The 23,304-nt window shown below is 40.2% G+C and overlaps 1 protein-coding gene and 1 long non-coding RNA gene across 8 annotated transcripts in view; one reads left to right on the top strand and one right to left on the bottom strand.

Moving 5' to 3' along the window:
- The window catches only part of PPP1R12B (protein phosphatase 1 regulatory subunit 12B), a 214,625-nt gene that overhangs the window by 169,806 nt on the left and 21,515 nt on the right, over positions 1 to 23,304 (top strand). For all 6 annotated transcript variants that reach the window (XM_039227471.1, XM_039227472.1, XM_039227475.1 and 3 more), the window contains 3 exons: positions 18,847 to 18,863; positions 22,118 to 22,268; positions 23,184 to 23,288. In XM_039227471.1, the coding sequence (XP_039083402.1) occupies positions 18,847 to 18,863; positions 22,118 to 22,268; positions 23,184 to 23,288 (273 nt within the window). The remainder of the gene's footprint in view (positions 1 to 18,846; positions 18,864 to 22,117; positions 22,269 to 23,183; positions 23,289 to 23,304) is intronic.
- Positions 4,580 to 13,431, bottom strand: LOC120228864. 2 transcript variants are annotated; one of them, XR_005527612.1, is made up of 3 exons: positions 13,331 to 13,431; positions 11,553 to 11,663; positions 4,580 to 5,023 (listed from the first exon to the last, which is right to left on the bottom strand). It is a non-coding gene; the product is annotated as an uncharacterized LOC120228864 (long non-coding RNA). The 2 variants fall into 2 exon arrangements; XR_005527611.1 differs by lacking the exon at positions 4,580 to 5,023 and adding an exon at positions 9,413 to 9,491.

The following is a 23,304-nucleotide window of genomic DNA, read 5'->3' on the forward strand; positions in this document are numbered from 1 at the left end:
GTCTTTTAGCTTTTAACTATCAGTTAGTTGTAAGCTGCCTGCCAGTAAGATTTTTTTTTTAGAGTCCTTGTCACTATGTCTTACAGGCCTTTCTTAATTTCTGTGGCTATTTTTAATTGCTCCATTTCCTGGTGTTTGTGGGTCAATACTATATTTCCAGAGAAAAAGCTCCCAAATCGCCATGAAACTGTATATGTTCAACGTCAGTTATGTGCAAGCTCCTCTTAAACATTTGTGGAGGTGTGTATACGAGAGAGTGTATATACCTTTGCCTATTTTGTGTGTCCATTGAGTGATAGAGAGAGGAGAAAAAAAAACACTTGGAGTCTTCACTTCTTAGTCACCCTCAGGAAACTTTGTGCTTCTAAAGTTCTAAATAACTCTTGGCTATTGACAACTAGCTGTGTGGAAGTGATTGTAATACCCGAAGCAGATCCATTTGAGATTTCTTTTTTCTCTAGTGAATATTTCTGTACAAGTGATTTGCATCTGATTTAGTGTCTTCCTCTGTAGGAAACTGACAAAAGCAAGGAGTGCTACCAATAGCAAGCTATGAGAAGCCCTAATGGGCATATTAGGTAGTGGGCAAGGTAGCAGCTCCTTCTTAGGGAACAAGGTTGTGCTCTACTGTATGTACCGAATAAGAAGTATGATGGTCATAGCTTCCTTATTTGGGGAACTGTTGGGGGGAAACTCTGCAAGAAACCTGAATTGCCTATTGTGTTTCTTTCTTTTATATTCATTTTCAATGTCTTTCTCCTGGGGCAAATTACCATGGAGTAAAATTTGGTATGTGGCATGTCGGTCTAGAACATCAGCTAGGGATATTCAGGGGTTTGTTAAAGATCTGTTTCATTCATAAGTTCTTTTTGTGAGTGGACTAGGAGGCTTCAGTGTCACCATCACTGAGTCCTGGGACAGTTTCTTCAGCGCTTAGTCTGGTGCCTTTCTTTTCTAAGAAGCCACAGAATGCTTCCTCCGCAGCAGCTGTTGGCTGCTTTTTGGTGGTCGCCAAATGAGGTCCACAATTTGGAGCACTTTTACTTCAGTTAGCATTTCCCTTTTTTCCCCCCTTCTTACCAAATTCAGCAATACCTTTTGGTGTAAAGAACCCATTGTTAGCACTTGCTCACGGCTATAAGCACTGTTCACAGAGCAGTGTGTGAGACAGCTCATGGGCACGCAACAAAATCTTTCTGGTGACAACACCCCACCCCCCCCTTATTCTCTGTTTGAATGCACTTCTTCTTTACTGTTAAGTACTACTTTCTTCTTGTCTCATTCCTAACAGCTGCCATCCACCCCTTCCACCCTCCCTCCACCATCTCCCCTATCCCTGACATTTTAGACAAGAGGTCACAGTGGGAAAGAATTTGAAAATTTTGGGGCACCTGGGTGGCTCAGTTGGTTAAGTGTCTGACTTCAGCTCAGGTCATGATCTCACAGTTCGTGGGTTCGAGCCTCACGTCGGGCTCTGTGCTGACAGCTAGCTCAGAGTCTGGAGCCTGTCTTCGGATTCTGTGACTCCCTCTCTCTCTGACCCTTCCCTGCTCATGCTGTCTCTCTCTCTCTCTCTTTCTCTCTCTCTCTCTCTCTCTGAAATAAATAAAACATTAAAAAAAAAGAAAAAAAAGAATTTGAAAATTTGGATTACAGGAAACCAAAATGTGAATGGCCTTAATAAGAGACTACTTCCCAATTGTAGTGGTCAGCGGCTGCGGGTTCCCATAATAGCATCTGCTTAGTGTAACCAACTTCCAGGTCCACATGGCCTGAGGCTCTAGTATAGAGAGTGTTGATTTTCACATATCATTCATGTTCCATTATGTTGCTTGTGTCTTTACTGAGAGAGTGAAAGATATGTGAGACTAATTTGGAAGCTGTTGACACTCTGAACGAGCTATAAGACTAAGATTTATCTCCTAAGATTCCCCTGGAGCCTAGTTTCCTCTCATGTCCGGACTAATTAGGGTGTTGCTTACAAACCGGTTTTGAATGCTATGACCATCCCTCCTCTTAATTCTGTATGTGGGGCTCTTTAACACCTAGTGTTGTGGCAGTGATGTTGTGCTCATCTGCCTTCTGATGCCTGGTTATTTAACTGACTGCCGCTTCATTTTTGTTACCTCATTTAATCCTCAGCCACCCTGAAAGGTGGGTGTTGCTATGACCATTTTATGTCTGAGGAAACTGAGGTCCATGGAAGAAAATCGGCTTACCCACATCACTCAGCCAGCCAGTAAGCAGTAGAGCCCAGTCTCTTTGGCTCCAAAACCCATATTTATCCACAACACTGGATTACATATCAAATATATTTGAAAGTTGAGGACATGCTAGGGTCACAGATGACAGTTAAGAGCTTGGGTAGCTGTGGGAATCCAAAATTCAGACATAATGAGGACCCAGGAAACTGAAATTGCAGGAATGAGGCAGGCAGCAGCTACAGACCAAGGGAGGGAGTTGGCAGGCGATCCTGAATCTCCCACGCTTGATTCTCAAACCCTAGTTAGAGCATATGAAACCACAGACCCCACAGAGCCTGAGACCTTGTGGGCTACAGGTCTCTGTATTTCTCTCGGAGGTAGAAATGCTTGAATAAAGATGCTGGGGAATGTCTGTGCATTTCGGAGTTAAAATCAGAACAACTCTCACTCTCCTCAAACTTTGCTTGTGAACTTTTGGTTTTCTCCTAGAAGTTCCACAAAGAGGTATAGCTTCTGGAGCCAACATTCTTCAAAACAAATGGTTGAAGTCTTGAGCCAGTGTATAAATATTTATGATTTTTTCTTCACTGTTGTTAAAGAGACTTAATATTAAGTGCTTCCATATAAGGAAAATGCCCTCAAAGGAAATTTTTAAATGATGGCTATTCACATGGGAAGAATACTTTGAACACCTTGCTCTTGGTCAAATGTTCAAGAAGCCTGATGGGCAAACTATAAACTGCAGCTCAGACAGGTATTATTCATAACTTGAGGAAACAAATAGTAGGATGATTTGTCAGTACTAGAAAACTAAAAAACTAGAAAACTATCTGATCTTACCTTTACTTTTAAACTCTCAGCAGCTTCTGATACTTTTAATATTGTGTAATTCAGTGTTTCTATAACTCAGTAAGCTGCCCCCCCTTTTTAAGTTTATTTATTTTGAGAGCAAGAGAGAGCACGCAAGTGGGGTCGGGGCCGGGGGGAGGGGAGGGGGAGGGAATCCCAAGCAGGCTTTGCACTGTCAGCACAGAGCCCAGTGTAGGACTCAAACTCACAAAACCATAAGATCATGACCTGAGCCGAAACCAAGAGTCAGACACTTAACCGACTGACCCACTCGAGTGCCCCTAGGGCCCATTTTCATCATATAAAAATCTATGCTTGCCTAGAGTTTGTACAACTAGTACCCTCCCTAATAAAAAAAATCACTTATATATGGAAGATAGTATGTGTCTTACCAGCTAAGATTTTGTTTACTTTCTCTAGTTTCTATTTCAAAATAATATTTTTCATTCACTGAATTAAAACCTGTTAAACATGAGTTTTAAAAATACATCCCTCTCAGGGCACCTGGGTGACTCAGCTGGTTAAGCGTTTAACTTCAGCTCAGGTCATGATCCCATAGTTCATGAGTTTGGGCTCCACATCAGGCTCTGCTGACAACTCAGAGCCTGGGGCCTGCTTTATATTCTGTGTCTCCCTCTTTCTCTGCCCCTCCCCTGCTTGATCTCTGTCTCTCTCTCAAAAATAAATTAATATTAAAAAAATAATTTGAAAAAATAGATCTCTCTTTCCATAAGGAAAATTAACAAGTCTTTTGCTTTCACACTAGGCTCACACTTGTTCAACATCTCTTTTGTTTCCAAAATTTGGGAAGCTCCCTGAGTAACAGATCTACTCATCTCTGATTTTCTTGCTCAGGGAAAGCAGAACAACTTTTAGATTCATTCAGATTTCTAATGGGAACCACACCAGGTATTTATTTACGAGATTTTGAAGGCTTCTGTTCTCATACTCTGAAGCAACCACCTTAAGTGCCAGGTTAACACAATAGTAGGAAATCTTTCTTTTGATGTTATTTTCCAGTATTTAAAAAAAAACAAATTCTGAACTGCAAATACATTAGACACCTCTAGCTGATTTTTTTTTAATGTTTGTTTATTTTGTGGAGAGAGAGAGCACGAGCAGGGTAGGGGCAGAGAGAGAGGGCCAGACAGAATTGGAAGGAGGCTCCAGGCTCTCAGCTGTCAGCACAGAGCCCAGTGCAGGGCTCGACCCCACAAACCATGAAATCATGACCTGAGCGAAAGTCATATGCTTAACTGACTAAGCTACTCAGATGCCCCTCTAGCGCATGGTTTTTAATCACTGTTTATATTATTGGGTCTCAAGTATATAAATTCTGTTAACTTAGAAATTAATCAATTTAGATGGTTTAGCAGTTTTAAATCAACTTGAAAGCAAGAGCCAGGTAATCATTGGTCAATATTCTCAAATTATTATTTGCTAATTTAACAAAATGTTTTTCAATACAGGTATATCCAAAGATAACAAAATACTAAAGAATGTCCAAATTGTATTGCTTAGTTGATATTAATTATATTGAATCGTCTTAAAATAAGTAGGTCAGCAGCTGAACCCTGGGAATCTTTTAATTAGACAGATTTTCTTCAACTGGTTGGTATTTACAATAATAGGATTGGACCTGCATCTGTAAAACAAAATTAGTAGCATTTTCCCTTTTAATCTGGGTTGCTACTCCTTCAGGATTTATATCTCAACTGAAAATCTACAAAGATTTTATATAATGTTTTTCACTATAGCCATTAATATAAATAAAGAGAACAGTTAACCTTGTTTTATAACCAGCTCTACAAACTAATCAGAGAACATTTGATAAACAAGTGAGGGTTGAAGGATTGCTGCTTTCATGCGACCTTGTCTCTGTGGACACTCTAGTTAACAGGCTCCTTCTGCCTCTCAGCCTTCAGACTGTCAGCATCGATAGTCATTCTTCGCATGACCTTTCTCCTCTCCTGTGGCAAACACCAAACAGTTCTTTAGTGTATTTATTATCTTTTCAAAAATATTTTTATCACTTATTTATTTTTGAAAGAGAGAGAGAGGCTGAAAGAGGTAGACAGGATCTGAAGCAGGTGCCATGCCGTGAGCACAGAGCCCAGGGCAGGGCTCAAACCCACGAACCGTGAGATCATGATCTGAGTTGAAATCCAGAATATCTAGAATCAGCTGCTTAATGGACTGAGCCACCCAGGTGCCCTTAGTGTATTTATTATCTTATCCTTTCCACTTCTCATACTGCATATGGGCACTACCAATCTGGAATTCATTTTTAACTTTACTCTGTAATCCATTGTCATAGAATCAGAAACGTTTGTTTGGCTGAATAAAGTTAATTAAGGATGCACTCTGTTAACCAATTTTCTCTTTCTCATTAAAACCACTAGGGTATCTGTTTTCTTTCTTTTTTTTCTTTAAATTCTACTCAAGAAAAGTCAAAGCAGTAATTCTGTAAACAAGGAACCTTCTATGCAAGAGTAGTAGAACCTATAGAAACAAAAGAAGCTTCCCCGTTTGGAATCTTAGATAGATAATAGACTAGTTAATCCATGTTCTCCATGAAGCTGGATGAAATGGCATCTGAAGTCATGGTTTATCAATCAGAAAGACTGGGAGTTTTGAAGGTATCCGTTCCTTTCATGGAATTTCCAGGTGACAACACAGAGATGCAGACCCTGTTCTACCCTTGGCCCTCCAGTTTTCTTGTTCCATGATAAATGTTTATCAAGGCCACCTACTTTATTTTGAATGTTCCCACAATTAACATTCTATGAGCATCTGCTATGCAATAGGATGTATACTAGACACTGGGATTCAGAACTGAAAGTTATAGTGCCTGCCATCAAGAAATGGACAGCCTAACTGGGGAGATAAAAATGAAAATTAAGTTCAGGGTGGTTTTTGTTTTAGGAGATCAATCAAGTGGCAAATGCATTAGCCTGTGGCTAGAACACAAGATATATTTAGGGGTATAATAGGAAATGAAGTCGGAGACATAGCAGGGGCCATGTTATATGGGTTCTTAGTATGTCATTTGGGGAATTATCCTGTAGACAGAGGATTGAAAAGTTGAAGTAAAGTTGCTCTGATCAGAATTGCTTATTTGAGAGAGATTTCTGGCATCTATGGAGGCTAGATTGTAGAGGCAGGGCCTGGGGGTTGAGTCAGTTGCCCCAAATGCTATACTCCTGGTTGAGAAATGATAAAGGCCTGAACAGAGACATTCTCCAGGCAGTACAGGGAAGCATTCAGCTGTTTAGAAGGTAGAATTGACAAGACTTGGGGATTAATAAAATGGGGGTAAGGATGAGCCTGTGAGAGGCAGAGTCAAGGATAACTCCCAGAGATCTGGTTTAGGTGACTCCATAGAAGAGGGCATGACAAAACTTAGTTGGCATATGTGGGAGGGAAAAAAGGGTGTTAAGTGGGGAAATGATTTCACTCTTGGATATGTTGAGTTAGAGGTACTTTGGAACATTTAGATAGTAATATCCAGGAAGTAATTGGTCTAACGCTCAGGTGAATATTATGGGCTGAAAACATTGATATTTATGATTAAGCCGTGGGAGTGGTAAGCTTGTCTAAGGAGTAGTTGTAGCAGAAGGAAAAAGCTGAGAATAACACCTTGGGGTGGGGGAGGTGGGGGTAATAACAACAAGCAGATAGAGGCATGTGGCTTCTCATGGCTTTTCCTATCCTGGAGTCACATGCAGGAAAGCAGATATTATATATTGTGTGTTTGGAGCCCTTGTCGTCAACTGTGTTACAGTTGATAAGCTTTAGTTCCCAAAGAATCCAGAAATTTAGGAGATCGTTTTGGGGTCAGTTAAGAGTTTAGGGTTCTAGTTTTATTTTCAGTACATAATCAGCTGTGTGACCTGGGGTGATTTTTCAAATTTTGAAAAATTCCCAATTTATTAGCATTGTTTTTTACATCTCTTTCTCAATCTCATAATATTTGTGTGAGCAGACAGTTATCATCAGAAGACCCAAGGGAAGCAACTAGAGTTGACTTTCATCTGCCTTTTATTCTTTTTCAGCCCTTTTTTGTTTCTGTTCTTAACCTGTTTGTTACTCAGTAAATCACAGTTAACCAGGAGTTAGTTCTCAGCACAGCCATCTTTGGTTACACAATACAGGGGGTTCTACCAGTTCAGTGATTGGATAAAGATATTAAGAGTATGTCTGTGATTAGATAAAGATCTAAGAAGAGTATGTCTGGACTTTAAATTCTTTATGGTTCATTATGAAAGCAACATTTTCATATAGGAGTTATTATACTTTTTTGCTTATTAACTTCACATGGTTGGTTATCTGAGAGAGAGTATAACTATCCACACAGTAAAATGGTGACCTTAAATGTCTGTAGGTTAAAAAGGGTAGGTAGGAATTAGCCTGGATAATCAAATCTACAAATAATCAAAACCCTTTGCTTAAGTGCCAAGGAATTTGTTCGAGCTTATTACCCTTGCAGCCAACAAGCATTGGCAGAGCCAAGGAGGCCAAAGAGGAATGTGAGAGAATGGAAGAACATAGAAAACTGTAGAATATCGATAGCTAATATTTATAGAACATTTACTATATGCCATGTGCAGTGCCAAGCCTTTACATTGATTGTCTCATTTAGTGTTTTTGATAACATTAGACACTGGGTACCATTTCCCCCACTTTACTGATGGAGACACTGAGGCAGAGAAAAGTTAAATAATTATCTAAGATCACCTAACTCGTAAATGCTGGAGCATTTAACCAGTAAGCTGTGTAGCCAATCCAGTAAAACTAGTGTCTCCATTAAATAGCTCCTGAATTCTTATTACTATCCCTGATTGTTGAATCTGTTTTGAGAAGAGAGATTGTAATAATTAAACCTTTTTTTAAAAAAAGAGGAGAAACTTCACAGCATAATTTGGGAAGAGACAAGTGTAAATTGGTAAAAATAAGAATTTTGCATCACCTCAAAATAAGTACAGTTTTATTATTTTTAAGTGTTTATGATAAAACTGTTGCTAAGGAACAAAGATCTGCTATACCCTTAAAGGGATATAGTCTAGAATTTTTAATGAGTGTATTAACTGTATGTAAGTAATTGCTCTAAGGCTATGTATTATAAGTGCTCAAAAATAGATCTTTTAAGTGAGGTCATTTCTCTTATGCTATTAATTTGCTTGGTAAAGTAATTTTTTTTTTATTTTTTTTTTCCAAATAGTTTATTGTCAAATTAGTTTCTACATAACACTCAGTGCTCATCCCCAAAGTGCCCTCCTCCATGCCCATCCCCCCCTCCCCCCCACATCCATCAGTCCTCAGTTTTTGTCAGCATTCAAGAGTCTCTCATGGTTTGCCTCTCTCCCTTTCCCCCACCATTTCCGCCCTTCTTCTCCCGCTTGTTCCTCCGTCAAGTTCCTCCTAATGGTAAAGTAATTTTTAAACAGATGGCACAAAATATGCTTATACTTTTGTTATAATTTAACAAGTCCTGAATTCAAAAAGCCTAAATTTCTGAAGTTTTTCTTATCTGAGGGACCCTTCTCCTGCCCAAAATCAAACAAATTGCAAATACATCCTCTCTCCCAAATTTCTTCATTGCAAAATACTTGTCTTGTTCTTGGAGCAAAATTTAGTCCCATAAATCCGAAGAATCTTATGCATCTAAAGAGCTAAAATCCATATGAGGGGTATAAAATATCAAATTTAGTGGAGGAGTCAAAAAAAGCTTCAGTTCTTTATCTTTTAGAGCTTCCAGTAGCACTTTGCAATAACTGTGGCCCTAACAAGGTCCTATCTTGAGCCAGACTTCTTATAAATCAGTCATGACAGTGTCTTTCTTCATGCCCACCTAGTTAGGCCTCTTCTTTCCATGCAGCCTTGCTGAATATCTCTAGTGAGTACTGGTCTCTCTCTTTTCTGCCTACTTTTTTATTTGCTGTATGTAGCAGAAAGTCTAGTGTTTGATCACTTTCTTGCATCACTCTCATTGTTTTATGGATATGCTTATCTTTGAGATCAGAGAGCCATGGCTTCGATTCTGCAAATGCCCATTTAAAACATTTTTTAAGTTTACTTACTTGTTTGTTTGTTTAGAGAATGCAAGCAGGGGAGGGGCAGAGAGAGAAAATCTCAAGTAGGCTCCACGCTGATGTAGGGCTTGACCTCACGAACTATGAGATCAAGACCTAAGCCGAAATTGAGAATCGGATGCTTAACCGACTGGGCCACCCAGGTGCCCTTGCATATATCCATATTATTCCTCTAAGTATCACTCACAGAGCTGGTACTTGGAAAGGAGTCAGAGGACACACACTAGAAATCCCCATATCTGAAATGAAGGTCAACCATAGGTCTTCCCAAGACAATTCAGATATCTGTTTATTTCAGTTTTCTTGTGTATCTATAGCTCCAACATCTGTGAGTTAAAATGAGCTTCTGTGGGGACAGAAAAAGAAAAGGTTAAGAACAAAAGAAGGCCCTGACCTTGTGTGGGGCCTACTTAGAAGTAAAAGTTTTGCCTCATTGTTATTTAGGCTCCCAAGTATTTATTTCCTCTTGAAATGTGAGGTCTGGAGAGCCTCACTAACCCCTTTGCAAAGGTTTTGATTCACCAAATTTAAAATAACTGCTACGTAACCAGGCCGCTACACGATGATATTTACCGTGTAAAAAAAAAAAAAAAAAAAATCCATCTCTTCCCAGGCTTTGGGAAGGGAAAGCTTAATGCCTGAAAGAAGTGTAGTGGTGGTCAGTAACAGCATCTGTTGAAGAACCTTAGCAGAGGAGTAGGCTGAGAGCTGGAAACTGACTTAGACACTTCTAAATTTATGACTGTTTATATGCAATGCCTAACAATATTTGGGGGAAATGATCAGGGTTCTCTTCCCATGTGTTTGCTAAGCCTGCTTTTTTAAAATCCTCTGAACATATTTCATGGACTGCCATAGTTTCAGGTGGCTGTGCATAGCAGTAAGGACCTAAAACTTGAGCTATGGGGAAAGTAAAAATATGTGTTAAGTGTGAGAAATGTGGCCCATGTGCTAGAGTCACTGGTTTTAGAGCTACTCATTCTTGTTGGTCGTTTTCATCATATGTATTGTGCTGCATGTGAAAGGCTAGATAGAGAAGGGGCCTGAGCCTGCAGACATATTCACGAATCCTAACAGTTTGTGAATTATCTTAAATATAAAATGGCTTGCCTTGGTTATTTTAGGGAGGCCTTAGTATATTCATAAATTTCCTTCCATAATAAGTGTGGTTTGTGAGTTCCAAAAAATCTAGAAATTCTTCAATAGCTGGAAATATCGACAAAGAAAAGATATGCAGAAAAGAACTACAGGAGCACCTGGGTGGCTCAGTCAGTTAAGCATCTGACTCTTGATTTCAGCGCAGGTCATGATCTCATGGTTCATGCATTTGAGCCCATGTCTTTCAGAGTGGAACCTGCTTGGGATTTTCTGTCTCCCTGTCTCTGCCACTCCTCTGCTTGTATGTGCACATATGTGTGCACGCTCTCTCTTTGTCTCTCAAAACTAAATAAACAAACAAAAAAAGAAAGATAATAAGAACCGTAAAATTCCAATAATAGTTAGGTAGCATAATTTATAGATTTAACAAAGATGTCTGTTTCTATAATTTAATAAGCAATGTTTTATCTCTTGAAATGTAGTGAGATGTACTATAGTAATGTGAGGTGGCATTACATCATCTCAGTTCTACATGAAATATTAAGTTGGATAGTCACAATCTGGCAATAATATTTTTCAGAAATATTTATGATATAAACTGAATGTTAAGTACTGCATTTCTTGTTCATTTTTGTTCCATATGTATTAAGTAATTCAGAAGGATAAATCGAGGAGTATAATATGATAAAGTTATATGTAATTTAATACTTTTAAAAGCTAAATTTTGCTTTGAAGTATACTCTAACACACATACAGCTGCTCACAGGGATGCACACTTTTCTCCATCGTAAGTCTGTGCCTTCAGCATTATTCTGTGAATGCATATAATCACCCAGCTGTCGCTAATTGGCCATATACTGTTGACATTTCTTCCTTTGAGGAAGTTATAAATGAGGCTATGTTTTTTTAAAGGGGGTTCCTTGTGGTAGTTGGAGTTCTAAAATGACTCCCCAGAGGTGTCCTGGCCTATTCTGCAGAGCCCATAGTATAGTATGGTGAGATAGTTCTCCTAAGGTTATGTTATGTGGCACAATCGACCAAAAGACAGAGAGATTTTTCTTTGTGGGCCTGATCTAATAGCATGACCCCTTAAAAGCAGAGAGCTTTCTTGGTTGATGACAGAAGGGGAAGCCAGAGATATTTGAAGTGTGGAAAGGACTCAGTGTGCCGCTGTTGGCCTGAAGATGGAAGGGATCACGTGGGTAGGAATGGGAGCGCCTCTAGGAGCAGTGAGGAGCCAACCGCTGACAGCCAGCAAGGAAATGGAGATCTAAGACCTGCAGCCACAAGAAACTGGATTCTGCCATACCTGGGATGATCTTAAGAGCCTCCAAATAAGAGCCCATCCAACAGACACCTTGATTTCTGTGTGGTGAAAACCTGAGCAGGGAACCCAGAAGAGCAGTGCTGGACTTCTGACCTACAAAACCCGTGAGACCATAAACGGATGTTTTGAGCCACTACATTTTATAATTTGTCACAGCAGCAGTAGAAATCTAATACAACTGAAATATTTTATGATATTAAGGAATTACTCATTTTTTCGATGTGGAGAAAAAAACCTGATACAGGCCTCACCATCATTGACCTCTACTCTCATATCTCTGTGTAAATCTTGAAAATTTCTGTTCCCCCCTTTTATATTTCCAAGTTATGCAGGATCTCCAAATAGAGACTCAGAAACAATAGACTCAGAAAGATCCCTTTCAAAGCTAGACACCAGTAGACTCTCAAGTTTCTCAAGAACCCCACCTGTTTGAGTTATAAAGGGTATTCTCCCCTTAAGGTAGAAAGCTAAAAAGCCTTTATGTCTCTCCTAGGCACATGTAGGAAACCAGAATGATTCTTAAACTCAAAAAGCTATAGAATATATTACTTTTCAGTTAGCTCGGATCATGAATAGGTGGGCAGTAGCCCTACAAATCTGAAATGTCCGTGTTGCAGGCACACTCCCATCCTTGACGTGTTCATCATCAGTCATCAATCTGAGAACACTGAAGGGAAAGGCTGGCTCTCTGTAGGCCATCCCAGAATAGCTCAAATTGTTTCCCCTGGCTCAGCCAGTGCACGAGAACATGATATAAAATGTTCTTTCTGCTTAGTCCCTCTCAGGGAAAATGTAAATAGGAGATTTTTTCCCATCACTGTGGGGTCAGGCCCTAACTCCAAAGGAACATAAGTTAAACCCGTTTGAGTCTTGGCAGTAGATATGTGACTTGGGCTCATTCCTTTCCCTTGGGCCCAGCTTTCCAGAGCCACAATTTTATTTTAAACTTGGTCAAAGGAGTTTGGTTTTAATTATGTGCCTTCCTGAACTCCCGATAACTTTCAAGTTAAAAGCTTTTGTGGGGATTTTTCTAAGTCAGTCTCTGGTGTTGTAAGAGCCCTACACATTTCACAAATCAAAACCGGCCTGGTTCCTGTCCCTTTCCAGGATTGCCATCTGAATTATTGGCGATCTTCACTCTGTTCTGTTATTAGAAACAGGTCCCAACCAATGAGATTACTGTGGGAGAATTTCAAGAGGCATGAAAGGAGAGGGCCTGCTTCTTGGGTTTAGAGCATTTTTAAAAAACTATGGTCTATCTAGCTAATCATTCTTTTTATCTCTTTTCTGTATTCATACTGGTTTCTGAGCAACTTTTAGTCTCTTCTGCTCCAGGGTCTCATTCACAATATCTAATGCCCCCAGTTGAGCCATAAAAGCTGTGAAAGTAATTTCTTTTGTGAACAGTTTTTATCTAGTTCAGACACACTGACGAATCTCACCTTAATAGCCATCATTCATTTGTCTTTAGTAGAAGGTAGAGCAAGAATCTTCAACTAAAACACTTAGAGAAGTTCCTTCTAAGACTTCCTGACTAGAGCATGTGACATAATATGTGTGTGTGTTAACCTGCAAATAGGGTAGAAAACTCATGTCTTCTCTGAAATGTATGGTGTCATCATGTACAGATAAGCTCTTCAGACCCTACCGAAAGAGTAGAACAAGAGTAACTATTCTGTTTTTTAAAGGAAAAAAAAAAAAAGAGAGAGTCTACAGCGAAAGATAGGGCTATTGCCAGAACATAGGTAAGAGGAACTCACATTCCTAGCTTCCAAAAGATCCTAGATTTGGCTGGGGTCCTGATCCCTGTGTTGTAGGACCTCTTCTTATTTGCTGCCCAGTAGACCGACTTCTTAGAAACTTCTCTGGGAGAATCTTCACTGTTCATTTCCCTAGCCTGTGTTCTGTTCACCTCTTATGATGTCACTTCCTGGCTCATCATTCCCCTGAGACCACTTACACAACCCCCCACTCTATCTTGTCCCCAGCTCTCCCCATTCACTGACTAGTCTCCCTGAAGGGACGGTAGTCAGCCTTTTAGAATGAGAAGCAGTGTCAGGGTAACAGTGAACTCTGCTTAGTTTGACTGACAGCAAGATGAAAAGGGAAAATGAAGTTAAGTCTCTACCAATTCAGCAGCTCTGTTCCTTTCACCCAAGAAACGTAAACTTTTCTCTCCCTAAATCTAACCAGTGTTTTTTCATCAAATACCAGATTATCTAGAATATCAAGAAGCCAAGCAAAACAATAGTTTCTAGAGGTATACCACCAGTGAAAATGAGAAAGTACGATCTAAAAACCTAAGTCATTTTATCAGAAGCTGGGGGACTGAGCTCTAAATCCTGTATACTTTTAAGCTGGCTTGCCTTTCAGCCCTATAGGAATACTCAAGCTAATTTCTATCATTGAGAATACCATAGTCTTTAGAAATCCCAGTTGTTTTCCTTCCTTGAAATGATATTGTATTATGGTAATGTGCTACCTCTACTGCATCCACATCTCCATTCATGAGGTCTATATATTCTCCTCTATTGGTTGGGTTGACCTTCCCAGGACATAGCTAAGGTAGCCCTTGAAAACAATAATTTAAAAAACCCAAGTATTCCAGATAGCTCCAAAAGTCAGCTAAAAGCAGTGGGTGGGAAAAGGATGTCAGAAGTACTGAGGAAAGATCAAGGATTAAGAAGTCCTACTTTTGTGGGCTCCCTGGGAGGCTCAGTCAATTAAGCAGCCTACTCTTGATTTTGGCTCAGGTCATGATCCCATGGTTTGTGAGTTCAGGCCCCACATCAGGCTCCACACTGACAGTGCAGAGCCTGCTTGGGATTCTCTCTCTCCATCTCTCTTTGCCCCTCCCCTGTTTGCTCTGTCTCTCCCTCTCAAAAATAAAGAAAGAAAAAAAATTTTTTTAAAAGTCCTACTTTCAGGGCACATGGGTAGCTCAGTAAGTTAAGCATCCGACTCTGGATTTCAGCTGAGGTCATGATCTCAGAGTTTGTGAGATTGAGCCCTGCATTAGGCTCTGCACTAACGTGCAGGTTTGCACTAACTGCTCTCTCCCTTTCTCTCTTCCCCTCCCTCTCCTTAAAATGAACAAAATAAACTTTACCAAAAAAGTCCTACTTCCTCTGATATCTGATGTAGGCACATTGTCTACCCTGATGTCTACTGGATCACTCATCACCCAAACTTTTCTTTGTTAAGTTCACCCCCAAGTCAATTGATAACACAAATCTTAACATGGCCTTTAAAAAAAATGATAAACAGACTGTGATACTTGCTTTTAGTTACTCCAAGCAGGCCGACACCAGCGTCATTCATCAGCTTCCTACGTGGCTGTCTGTGGGAAACATCTTCCAGCATGCCCGTAGGGACAAGAGCGGGTAGGGCGAGCACAGGTTGGAGCGCCCTTTGCGTTGGCTTCCTCTACATGCCGGCATCTGTGGAGGCATTCGTTTAGGCCTCTTCAAAATCCTGTGGAATCCACCATTTCACATGCAGAAACCTGATGGCTGCTTGGTGGTGCTAACCGATTTTTTCTTTTTAAGCGTTCATTTTTTTATATCAGCCTCCTCAGTGGAGGCCGTACGGTACATACAGCCATACTATACTGTTAACGTATCTGAGAACTTTCTTGGATGTGATGACAGGGCATAAATAGCTTCATAGTGCTTCCAAACCAATCTAAATGAAAAAAGGTTAATCGCATGTCATTCTTGTAAGAATAGATCGGTGGAAAGGGTTAGCATGCTTTGATATATATGTAATGGCTAAGACAGATACCTGGTAAAATCCTAATTTCTTTGTTTTAGTAAAAAGAAACACTGTTTCTTCACTGTAGAGGCAACAGCCAGAGTCTACACTGCTGGCCTGCCAATTTAAAGCTGAAGATGTAGCTAAAATCCTACCCAGCAGATTAGACATTTAACCGCCAGAGTCTACGCTGCTGGCCTGCCAACTTAAAGCTGAAGATGTAGCTAAAATCCTACCCAACAGATTAGACATTTACAAAGAGGAAACTAACACATTTTCAAATGAAGTCCCGCATTTCAGGAATGAAAAAGTCAATAAATGAACATGATTTGTCAGTAAGTTAATCAGACCTCAGTCAATGCACACCATGCAAGATAGACTTGGATTCCAGTAGGAGGAAGCAAAAGAAGGCACAAGGCAGAACAGTTTGATTATAAATAGGTCTCTTTCCATACCTAAGAGATGGTGTGGAATGTCTGTCTTTGGAGAGACTGACACAAATGGTTCTCCCAGGGAAAAAAATTAATAATAATTGTTCTCCCATATGGATAATAAAGTTTGGAAAAGGCAGTTCTGCCTAGAAGCAGCATGAGAAAGTAAATGTTCTCCTAAATTGTTTCATTTGGTTGTCTGTGAGCTCCATCCCCTGCATCAAAGGTCCTAAATTAACCTCACTACTCTAACCCAGCAGCCAATATAGTATTTTTATAACCAAAAAGGGAATGGAGTGGGGAGGGGAGGGACGGCAGGAGAGGAAGCTGACATTTTAAGCATGTACTTCCTTTTATAACTATCACATTTAATTCTTACTATAAAAGTAAGTGGCAACTTGCTCAAGGTCACATAGTTAGGAGATGTCAGAGCAACAGTTAGAGCTCAGGTCCAGCCAATGACATTACACGCCTTCCTAAACATAAACAGTTTAGTTCAGTGAGTCTTTTTTTTTTTTAATGTTTTATTTATTTCTGAGAAAGAGAGAGAAAGAGAGAGAGGCAGCGTGAGCAGGGGAGGGTCAGAGAGAGAGGGAGATACAGAATCCAAAACAGGCTCCAGGCTCTAAGCTAGCTGTCAGCACAGAGCCCGACACAGGGCTCAAACCCACGAACCACGAGATCATGACCTTAGCTGAAGTCGGACGCTTAACCGACTGAGCCACCCAGGCGCCCCTAGTTCAGTGAGTCTTTACTGAGCACCTGTCATGTCCTTGCACTGTAGTCCCTGAGGATGTAACTGGGAATAAGTGCATGGATCATGGATAAGGAACCCCTGACCATAAAGACATGTTTGTTTGTTTTTAAATGTATGTATGTACATCTTCGTATTTCTCTAACCTTATCTTAAAATTCATGACTTTTAGGAAGCCTTTGTAGCTGGATCACACTGGTTACCACTGTTATCTCCTTAGCACTTACTCACATGTTTTCTCTCCATTGCTTCAGACGAGCTTGTTTATCATGTTAATGGTGGTCTCCTGACTTTGTCATGTAGCTTATTCTGTTTATTCTTCCTTGGTGCCTCTTCTGCAGGGCTCTGCATGCAGTGGGTTCTTTTTTTTTTTTTTTAAGTTTGTTTATTTTTTGAGAGAGAAACAGCACGAGTGGTGGGGGGTGGGGAGGGGAGAGAATCCCAAGCAGGCTCCAAGCTGCCAGCACAGAACCCAACATGGGGCTTGAACCCATGAAACCGTGAAATCATGACCTGAGCCAAAACCAGGAGTCAGACGCTTAACCCACTGAGCCACCCAGGCACCTATGCATGCAGTGGGTTCTTAAATTCAGTAGACCCTTAACATTTGCTCATGTGGAGTTCATTCTTAATTCATGAATCTTTGGCATGTCACAATTTACAGTTTTCCTGCAAAACTGGGTGAATCCAAATTCACCCAGATGCCTTAATGGCTGGATCTTATCACTAAGGTCGTGAGTGGGCATAGCCAACAGTCCAGCATCTCAGTTTTACTTGGCATACTTGAAGAATTTATCCATTAAGTAATTCTTGGGAGGTGATTAAAATTTAGTTTCTTTTTTGAACATAGGCTTCGGGTAAGAGGAAGAAACTTTATGTTGATAAAGTGGTATAATGTGGGGTATGCATATGACTCTCACTGAAGTTCAGCTATAAATGTGAGACAGGAACATTCCTGAACTCCAGATTAGCAAATTTTAGTATACTCAACTCCCAAGTGCATGAGAATGTTAGAGAGACACCATATACTTTTCTTACTGGCTTCCCCAGCTCAAATAGGGCACATCCGTACATTAAAAAGCTTCTATTTAGTCCAGTGGTGCTTGACCGGGGCTGTACAACAGAATCACCTGGGGGGCTTTTTAAAAAATATGTGCATGAAGGCTCTACTCTAGACCTATGCAAAGAGAATCTCTAGGATTGAGGTTGAGATGTGCCCATTTTGAAAAAGTACATGAAAGAATTCTGGTGAATACAACCTCTGATTTAGAGAGAGAATTCCACCTTTCGGCAAGCTTACCTGTCCTGTCCCTCTTTAGTCAGATGTGCTGTTGCGCCACACTCTGGACTGTTTCGGGGATGGCACATTGCGCGATCATGCTGTGTTGGTTGACAAACCAGTGGTTTCCAGGGACTGTTTGGTGCTTCAGCAGAGCAGTGTCTGAGCGGCTCCTCAGTAGCTGAAGGATTTATTATTCGTTTTGTAGATTATCGGGCCCTTGTTTCTCTTCTTCCTTCTTTTGTGTGCCCTTAAGGACTTGGTTGTTCTTCAGAACCTCTAAAGATGAAATAAGTAATACATTCAAATCAACTGAGTTTTTATTTGCCTGAGTTCCTCAAAAAAAAAAAAAAATAAGTGGACACAGTATAATAATCATCTATGATTTTTAATAATGTAAAATATCAATGCAATCATTTCTTGTTGTTTGTTTACAATGACCATAGATAAATAACCAAGCCAACAGTTTGCATCTATAAAACTTTCTTCTGAGACTGCAGAGTACTTTCTTATTCTTCTCATTTTTTAAACCAACATCCTAGGGACTAGGATGGGACTTAGCCCCTCTCTGTACCCTCTCGCTCATCTTGTTTCACTAGAGATGTAGGGTAAAACCAGGAACTGCCCTGAGTTTTACTATTTCTAGATTGCAGCATTCACTCAGGCAGGGTTGGGGGTTTGTGAACTGAAGGAAGTTAATAGAATGGATATTAGATATCCAGAGAGGTTAAATGCCACATGGAAAATCATTCCCTCCTATAACAAAAGGATGCTGGTTGGGTGGTGGATAGGGGGAGAGGGTGCAGTTTTTGATCAGTTGACCGTTTGCTGACTTCCAGTTAAAAAAAATGCTCTCCCCTAAAGTCTCAAATCTAGTGAGCTAAGTACTAAGTAGCCTTTTGTGCAGTCAGTTAAATTGCTTTTCTTAAATTGCACCCCTATCTGCAAATGTGAAGTTGAGACATCTGATTTGAAAAGTGCATTTATAAATGAAAATAATAATTATCAGTCCCTTTCTAATGCTGGTTTTGTTTTTGTTTTGTCTCTTCCTTTCTCTAGCATGAAAGACTTTCTAGGTAAGACCTTTCCCTGTTTTATATGCATGCTTAGTTAATACTTGTGAGAAGTGCATGTCTAATTAAACTTAGCTTTATATAGGGTAGTTGTATTTCTCACATCCTTTCCTTTATTTTCATTTCCTCAGCCACCAAAGTAGTTCATACTCTTATTATTTCCTGCCTAAGTTAATGCAGTACTTTTTCAACTCACCTCCTCCTTCATATTCTCCTACTTCAATTCATTTTGTATATTTCCACTATATTAATTTTACTAAAGCACCTAGCAGGCACTGTGCAAGAGAAACAACATGAATAAAATGCTATCCTCACCTTCCATAAGGGCCACGATAGAAGTATGGACAGGTATTAGGAGCAGACAGAAGAGGCCATTAACCTAATCTGGTGGTTCAGGGAAGACTTGCAAGGTAGATGCCCAAATTGAGATTATTAGATATGGTCACTTAATAGTAGATCTAACACAATTCCTTGTACCTAGATGGTGCTCAGTAATAATTTATTGAATGAACTAAAGAGCAATTTTACAATTGCTGAAATATTAAGGAAGCCTATCAGAGTTTGGGGCATGATCCTCTGTAATTTTTCACCTAGCATCTAAGGATATAAAACTCATCTTCCTGAGGAACAAAATGAAAAATAATAAAGACTGTAGAGCCAAAAGTATGAATCTCTCTTTTTCTGCTGTTCCTCTGATAGAGAAATTAAGAAGAGATTGAGAGAAGATGTAGTTATGGGATAGCATAGGGCAATGAGTCTTATAATTTGTTTGATAATTGAGCTGGTTCTACCTTAATAGTATATTTCAAAATGTATCCGCCTGCATGCACTCTGCTGCTGCTTACCCTCTCACCAGGCACCAGCTGAAGATAAATAATTTACACCTAACCTAGCAGAAAATTAGTTTTGCAAAATCGGTGCAAAGTAGTATTTTGCTATAGTTGATTTTTTTGTGTGTGTGAATTCTGGTACATTATAATGGCCATTCATGAAAAGAGACTTTCCCTGCAGACCTCAAAATGTGCTGTAAAAATAATGGTTAAATAAAACAGTGAGGTACTAGTTCAAGAATAAACAAAGATATTGATGGAACACAGTAGGCTGACCCCCAAAAGTCATTGTGTATAAGGTATATAAGGTGATTTTTCAGTTCAGCAGGGGAAGAGTTCTCTAATAAGTAATCATTGGGACAACTGACTCCCCATTTGGGAAAGTAGATCCTTCCCTGAAGCCATACCAAAAAAAAACAAAAACAAAACCAGATTCCAGATGGATTACAGGTTTTTAAAAAAATTTTTTTTAATGTTTTATTTATTTCTGAAAGTGAGACAGCGTGAGCAGGGGAGGGTCAGAGAGAGGGGGTGATACATAATCCAAAACAGGCTCCAGGCTCTGAGCTGGCTGTCAGCACAGAGCCTGACACGGGGCTCGAACCCACAAACTGTGAGATCATGACCTGAGCTGAAGTCAGACGCCCAACCAACCATCCAGGTGCCCCTAGATGGATTACGGTTTTTAAGAGACAAAAGGTTTTACTACAAAAGCAGTCGAAGAGAATGATTTGTAATCTTTATATAGGAAAGATACTCCCAGGCATGGTACCATAAAGGTAAAAATTGTTGAATTTAGTTATATGAAACTTAAAATCTCTGCTAGTGAAAGGTACCCTAAGCAGAAATAAAAAGTGGGAAAATATATTTACCCCTTGATTAAAGAGTTTCACGTCTAAGATTTTATCCAAAGAAAATAAGTGGACAAATGCACTAAGATTTATAGACCAGTCTCCTCACTACAGCATCATCACAAAAATCTAAGTGTCTGTCAGTAGAGGATTAAATGATCATACAGCCATACAGTGGAAGACTGCGGTCGTTTTGTTTTTAATGAGGCAGAAGTATGTTTACTCACACAGTAAGATGCCTCCAGGAATAGTGATCAGTGTAGGAAGGAGAAGGAAAGTTAGACAGCTGTGTGTATTATGTGATTTTATTTACAGCAATATATATTTTAACGTATTTATGTGTTTAACCTTTTGCAAGGATATGAAGTAAATGATTAATAGTGGGTTATTTCTTCGGGTGGAGTGACTTTCACTTTCTATGTTAGACATTTCGGTACTACTTAAATTTCTCTATAAACATGTATTGCTTTTGTAATAAGAAAAGTCAGTAAAGAGGTTTCTATTTACAATTTTTTTTAAATGAACGTAAGAAGAAACAAAGTTATGAAGAATGCTGTAGGGCTTAGCAGCTCTGTAGGACAAAGCGGCTATTAATGTCATTAAGAGCTTTGCTTCTCCCCACTCTGGGACCTCCTTATTGCTCCTCTGCTTCTTCTACTACTTATTGTAGCTCCTCCACCCCCAACTCTGGCAGTAGCTACCACAGGACAGAGACATCAAATGGAAGTTCCCCAGCTGTGACTCTTCAGGCCATCCCAGTTTGGGGATGTAGAGCTCTGCAGGGCTGGTTTGTACATAGCAGTCTTATGTGCCACATTTTCATTTGCAAAGAACAGAGTCTGAGAACAGTGTAAGCCAGTGTGGAATCAGAATGATAGTTGTACACTTAAACAGATAATCAGTTGACGGGCCCTGCCAGTCATGCACTTACCACTACTGGAAATGAGGCCATCAACTCTCAGAGCTCAGTTGCTGCAAAAGGTAGCGATCCTCATCATAGCCCACCAGTCTCAATGTGGAATTTAGAACAGAGGGTAGAAAACAGCTGTTTGGGCACAGTGGAGGTACCCTAAAATGTTTGAGATTCCAACAAACCTGCAGTGCACCAAGAAAACGTATGCACCGTGCCCTCGTTCCTTGTTCCTCCCCCATCCACCCTCCAGCTCCGAACTCTGAGTCCATATGTTTCTGATTCATTGACAGTTAATTGGAATCATTTTCTAAGAGCCATTGCGATCCAAGAAACTTCTGCTTTTAAAAGCTCACTCTTGAGGAAAGCTGTTCAACCCAAAACTAATTTGAAAAGCTCTAAGATTTAAGTCAGCACATGGGTCCAAACCACCGACTTTTCAAGTAAGCTCTGTTCTTGGCAAATGACAACCCCCTCTAAGCTGGCACAGCTTAGCCCTGAGGTCCGAGAACACTGGCCAAGGGAGGTTCAGGGAAGGAATATGTGTGGTTTCTGGCCAGAGTGTTCAAGTGCTTCTTAGAAAGGGGTTAAACTACCCTTAAGCATTATCTTCCTCCCATTTCTTTGTCTCAAAACCAATGTTTACCTGTAATGTGTCTCCCACAGGTTGGAATCAGGAGGTAGCAACCCTACCAGCAGCGATTCTTACGGTGACCGTGACCGGGCCTCAGCAAGAGCCCGCCGGGAGGCACGGGAGGCCCGCCTTGCCAGCCTGACCAGCCGCACGGAGGAGGACAGCAACAGGGATTATAAACAAGTAGGATCTCTTGTCAACTTCCCTGTTCTTGGGTTACAACATGCAGACCTCTCAGCCCTTTCCCCAGTGTAGAAAAATGAGTGCAGTTCTGATGAAGCAGAAGAAAAGGTGCTTGCGTGATAAATAGTAACAACGAGTTCCTTTCAGGTTCTCGGGTCACTCCACCTCTCCATCAGCTTCATAAAGACCGCTTCATGTATTGTTTTTAGTGTAGTAAATATATGCCTAGAATCAGATATGCAGAGGTGTAGGAAAAAGTAAAAATTGGCAATTGTAGAAAGGGAAATAAAAGTCATGCTGTGTGTCTGAGCCCCAGAGAATCATTTGGTAGACTCTGGTATTATTAACAAACACATGCTTTTTCATGGGGTCCCATGAATGCCAAACCAAATAGTTCTTGGTGGTAGTAGATGGTAATCTGGATTGGAGGGGGTTTAAAACACTTTACAGTTCATTTCCTTTGGTTCTTGCAAAAGAGTACCAAGCACCAGGGGCAGACTTTAAAACCTTCCCTTTTAAGTGCTTGAAGTACCAGGGGAGGAAACCATTTTTGTTAGAAATGTTTGTTTTGTTAATGTTGCATTAAGCAGAACCTGACTAAAATCAATATACACACTAGGCCGGCTCTAAAAAAAATAATTCTCTTTGTATGGAGAACCACAATGACTATTTTTTCCCCAGAGACTAACATTATTGAAGCCATTCTATTTGTGTGTGGAGCCTGGGACTTCAGTGTTAAGAAGCAAGAAACCAGTTGGCTGAATGTATTCTGTTTCCTAGATTTCCTCCATCTTCTCCATCTGTCCCACAGTGATGGTTTGGGGGGGGTGGGGTTTTCATATGATGAAACTGAGTGGGTTCTGATCCTGGGAGCCCTGCCTAGTAGGTGACCCGATTCTCTTTCCCTCCCCTCAGCTCTACGAGAGTGCCCTAACCGAAAACCAAAAACTGAAAACAAAACTTCAAGAGGCCCAGCTAGAGCTAGCAGATATAAAGTCCAAGCTTGAGAAGATGGCCCAGGTAAGGGAGAAGAAGA

Source organism: Hyaena hyaena, unplaced genomic scaffold (assembly GCF_003009895.1).
Source record: "Hyaena hyaena isolate Hyena2069 unplaced genomic scaffold, ASM300989v1 scaffold_28, whole genome shotgun sequence".
NCBI lineage: Eukaryota > Metazoa > Chordata > Mammalia > Carnivora > Hyaenidae > Hyaena > Hyaena hyaena.